The 5,000-nt window shown below is 50.8% G+C and overlaps 1 protein-coding gene across 1 annotated transcript in view; it reads left to right on the top strand.

Moving 5' to 3' along the window:
- LOC143276638 (uncharacterized) overlaps positions 1-5,000 on the top strand; it is a 109,722-nt gene that overhangs the window by 25,678 nt on the left and 79,044 nt on the right. The window contains exons 12-14 of the mRNA XM_076581256.1: positions 711-869; positions 2,184-2,281; positions 4,631-4,783. Coding sequence (XP_076437371.1) covers positions 711-869; positions 2,184-2,281; positions 4,631-4,783 — 410 coding nt within the window. The remainder of the gene's footprint in view (positions 1-710; positions 870-2,183; positions 2,282-4,630; positions 4,784-5,000) is intronic.

The following is a 5,000-nucleotide window of genomic DNA, read 5'->3' as shown; positions in this document are numbered from 1 at the left end:
CATGTAGGCAGCCATGCTGGGTATGGTCTTGTTTTCGTAACCCACCGTACGCTGACATGGATCACAGGATCTCTGACGTGCGTGTATGATCTTCTGCTTCTTTTTCAATGTATGAAGAGGAGTGTTGGCCTGGTGGTAAGGCGTCCGGTCCGCCTGGGAACCGAGAGAACTGAGAACACTGGTTCGAATCCCACAGTAGCCGGTATCCCCCCCCCACCCCCCAACCCCTTGACCTCCCTTGCCCCCCTCCCTCGCCCTTTCCACCCTACGAGCGAAGAAGAAGAAGAACCAAAGGCACCTTTCAGCAGTCACAGGCAAATCCAGTGTTCTTCTGCTTCTTCTTCTTCTCCTTCTTCTTGTTCTCGTTCCTCACATGGACACCTCAGTCTCAGCGATGAAGGCAGCTGTACACTGCAGGTCCTCCACACAGCCGTAGAGCTTCCGGGTCACTGGAGTTGGGTCAGGCCAGTACCTCTTCCTGAGCACCTCATGGAGGGGCAGGACTGCAGCAGGTGATCTGTTGTCTGGCTGTCAGTCCCACAGGGGCACCGTGCTGAGTGACCAATACAGAATTCAGTGTTTGCAAATGGTGGTTTGGGCGGTTGTGGCCGCCTTGTCAGTAGGCAGTATGGGTGTTGCGGATGCTGTTGCATCCACTTTTTTTTGTTAAAGCAGTGTTCATGATTCCTCCTCCTCCTCCTCCCTTGCAGGAAACAACGGGTGTAACGTGCGCAGTAACCGCGTGCTGTGCGACGCTGTGGGCAAGGTGTGCCGGGGGACATCTACGGGCTTCACGTGCGACGTCAAGCCCTCCAACCCCCCGAGCTTCTCCCACTCACAGTGCCTCAGTGCCGACAACCGCAGACTGAGTGAGACAGTGATGGAGAGAGAGTGGTGGAGAGAGAGTGGTGGAGAGAGAGTGGTGGAGAGAGAGTGATGGAGAGAGGTGGAGAGAGAGTGATGGAGAGAGAGTGGTGGAGAGAGATGGAGAGAGAGTGATGGAGAGAGAGTGGTGGAGAGAGAGTGGTGGAGAGAGAGTGATGGAGAGAGAGTGATGGAGAGAGATGGAGAGAGAGTGATGGAGAGAGAGAGTGGTGGAGAGAGAGTGGTGGAGAGAGAGTGGTGGAGAGAGAGTGATGGAGAGAGAGTGGTGGAGAGAGAGTGGTGGAGAGAGGTGGAGAGAGAGTGATGGAGAGAGAGAGAGTGGTGGAGAGAGAGTGGTGGAGAGAGAGTGATGGAGAGAGAGTGATGGAGAGAGGTGGAGAGAGAGTGATGGAGAGAGAGAGTGGTGGAGAGAGAGTGGTGGAGAGAGAGTGGTGGAGAGAGAGTGGTGGAGAGAGGTGGAGAGAGAGTGATGGAGAGAGAGAGAGTGGCGGAGAGAGAGTGGTGGAGAGAGAGAGAGTGGTGGAGAGAGAGTGGTGGAGAGAGAGAGAGTGGTGGAGAGAGAGTGGTGGAGAGAGAGAGTGATGGAGAGAGAGTGGTGGAGAGAGAGTGGTGGAGAGAGAGATATGGAGAGAGAGTGATGGAGAGAGAGAGTGATGGAGAGAGATGGAGAGAGAGTGATGGAGAGATATGGAGAGAGAGTGATGGAGAGAGATGGAGAGAGAGTGATGGAGAGAGAGATATGGAGAGAGAGTGATGGAGAGAGAGATATGGAGAGAGAGTGATGGAGAGTGATGGAGAGAGAGTGATGGAGAGAAAGTGATGGAGAGTGATGGAGAGAGAGAGTGGAGAGAGAAATGGAGAGATGGAGAGAGAGTGGTGGAGAGAGAGTGATGGAGAGAGAGTGATGGAGAGAGAGAGTGATGGAGAGAGATGGAGAGAGAGAGTGATGGAGAGAGTGATGGAGAGAGAGAGAGTGGAGAGAGAGTGATGGGGAAAGAGAGGGGGAGAGAGAGTGGTGGAGAGAGAGGGGGGGGGAGATTGAGAGAGAAGGGGGAGGGAAAAAGAGAGAGAGGGTGAGAGAGACTGAGTGAGAGAGAGAGACAGAGAGAGAGGGGGGGAGAGAGAGACTGAGAGAGAGAGAGAGAGGGAGGGAGAGAGAGACAGAGAGAGAGGGAGGGAGACAGACTGAGAGAGGGAGAGAGAGAGATACAAAGATAAATTCACACACACACACACACACACACACACACACACACACACACACACACACACACACAAATCAAACTGTGTCCACACAGATGTCCGCAGATGCTCAGCCACAGGAGACCCCCATTACAACTCCTTTGACGGCTACAGGTTCGACTTTCAGGGGAAATGCTGCTACCACCTGGTTAAGGTCGGTGTCATCAGTATCGTTCATTTATTTCTCACTGCTACCATCTGGTTAAGGTCGGTGTAATCAGTATCGTTTGTTTGTTTCTCACTGCTACCAACTGGTTAAGGTCGGTGTTATCAGTATCGTTTGTTTGTTTCTCACTACTACCACCTGGTTAAGGTCGGTGTCATCAGTATCGTTTGTTTCTCACTACTACCACCTGGTTAAGGTCGGTGTCATCAGTATCGTTTGTTTCTCACTGCTACCACCTGGTTAAGGTCGGTGTCATCAGTATCGTTTGTTTCTCACTACTACCACCTGGTTAAGGTCGGTGTCATCAGTATCGTTTGTTTGTTTCTCACTGCTACCAACTGGTTAAGGTCGGTGTTATCAGTATCGTTTGTTTGTTTCTCACTGCTACCAACTGGTTAAGGTCGGTGTTATCAGTATCGTTTGTTTGTTTCTCACTGCTACCACCTGGTTAAGGTCAGTGTCATCAGTATCGTTTGTTTGTTTCTCACTGCTACCATCTGGTTAAGGTCAGTGTTATCAGTATCGTTTGTTTGTTTCTCACTGCTACCAACTGGTTAAGGTCGGTGTTATCAGTATCGTTTGTTTCTTACTGCTACCACCTGGTTAAGGTCAGTGTTATCAGTATCGTTTGTTTCTCACTGCTACCACCTGGTTAAGGTCAGTGTTATCAGTATCGTTCGTTTATTTCTCACTACTACCATCTGGTTAAGGTCAGTGTTATCAGTATCGTTTGTTTGTTTCTTACTGCTGCCATCTGGTTAAGGTCAGTGTTATCAGTATCGTTCATTTATTTCTCACTACTACCATCTGGTCAAGGTCAGTGTTATCAGTATCGTTCGTTTCTTACTGCTGCCATCTGGTTAAGGTTAAGTGTTATCAGTATCTGGTTAAGGTAGGTGTTATCAGTATCTGGTTAAGGTTCGGTGTCATCAGTATCGTTCATTTGTTTCTTACTGCTACCATCTGGTTAAGGTAGGTGTTATCAGTATCTGGTTAAGGTAGGTGTTATCAGTATCGTTCATTTATTTCTCACTTGCTTTGACGTGAGCTCACAGTTGGGCCGTCAGCAATGAGAGCTGTGTGATCAACATTCACAGCTTTGTCTATTGTGGACAAGGACTCTCAAACTAGAAGGCAAGATTGCACTGGCTCTTAGTGCTGCAGCCCTGGGGGCTAGTTGGACTTTGGGAACCATCCCAACACGACTGTCCTGAGAACCCTCTTGGCCTCTTGTATCAGTCTGTGTGTGCATATATCTGTGCGTGCGTCTGTTTGTATCAATGTCCATGTACATTTGTGTGCGTATATCTGTGCGTGCATCTGTCTGTCTGTATCAATGTCCATGTACCTTTGTGTGCATGATTCTGTGCGTATATCTGTGCGTACATCTGTCTGTCTGTCTGTGTCCATGTATCTTTGTGTGCATGCATATGTGCGTACGTCTGTGTGTCTGTGTCCATGTCCATGTATCTTTGTGTGCATATATCTGTGCCTGTTTCTGTCTGTATCAATGTCCATGGATCTAACCAACCGCCGTGGCGAAGTGGTTAGCGTCGCGGACTGACGGCTGGGAGGACGCGGGTTCGAATCCCAGCGGAGGTGGATTTTTCTGCCCGTGGCCGGCTCCTACCCAGAGCTGAGTGTGCTGTGGGCTTAAATGGGGAGACTGGGACTACACAGTCGAGTGTCATCCACTTCAAGGATGCGTCTTTGGGTGTGTTGCTCAAATTACTTGACCAACACTGCAAGTGTCTGTATCTCTCGGGCCTGGTTAACGCCGGGATATCATTATGACAGGAAGCGTAGAGTACAGCCTTGTCACCCAGTCCCAAACCAGAATGGACCTCCATGGCAACATCGACATCGTCATCGTCACCCTCCTCCTCCATCATCATCAATATAGACAAAACAGTCTCAAAGTCTGTGGCCTTTCATGCCCTGCTCTCATGGTGACCTCAGTTTCGATACCCCTCCACTTATGTGCTTGGGGTGAGTCCTGTCAATGTCTTCAGTGTCGGCAGATTCATGGGGGGCTCTTGCTGGAGGGACGTGGTGGCGGTCTCCACTCTGGGAGGAAGACTCACTCAGTCTGGCTCAGCGACTAAGCCATTATTGTCGTTAGTAGGGGGCTTAGTAGGTGGTGTCCTAAGTACGTTAAAAAAAAAGTCCATGAATCTATCTATCTATCTATCCAGATGGATATCTGTGTGTGTGCGCGCGTGCGTGTGTCTGTCTGTCTGTCTGTCAGTCTGTCTGCCCATCCGTCTGTATCTTGGTCTGTGTGTGTGTGTGTGTGTGTGTGTGTGTGTGTGTGTGTGTGTGTGTGTGTGTGTGTAGATGTGCAAGTCGGTGCCTGACCTGACGGACCTGGACGTGGTGGTGTGTAATGACCAGGCCATCAACCCCAGGGCCACCAGGGTCACCTGGACAAGGTCCGTCCGTGTCACGTACGGCGACGTCAAGATCTTCCTCGCCCGTGGATCGTGCACGGTGAGTTTGGGGGAGGGAGGAGGGGGGCGGGGGTGGTGGGGGTGGGGTGGTCGGTGGGAGTGGGGGTATTGGGTTTGGTGGAGGAAGGGGCGGGGAAGGGCTGGGGAGTCTTGTTGTTACTGTTAATCTTCTTCTTCTGCCTGATGACGTCAGAGTGATTTAACATGACGTCAGAATGACCGGCGACGATGACGGTGAACTGTCACGTCAAGGTTGC

This window comes from Babylonia areolata, chromosome 32 (assembly GCF_041734735.1).
Source record: "Babylonia areolata isolate BAREFJ2019XMU chromosome 32, ASM4173473v1, whole genome shotgun sequence".
Classification (NCBI taxonomy): Eukaryota; Metazoa; Mollusca; class Gastropoda; order Neogastropoda; family Buccinidae; genus Babylonia; species Babylonia areolata.
Note: the sequence above shows the minus strand (reverse complement) of the source record. Positions and strands in the feature narration are given on the sequence as shown.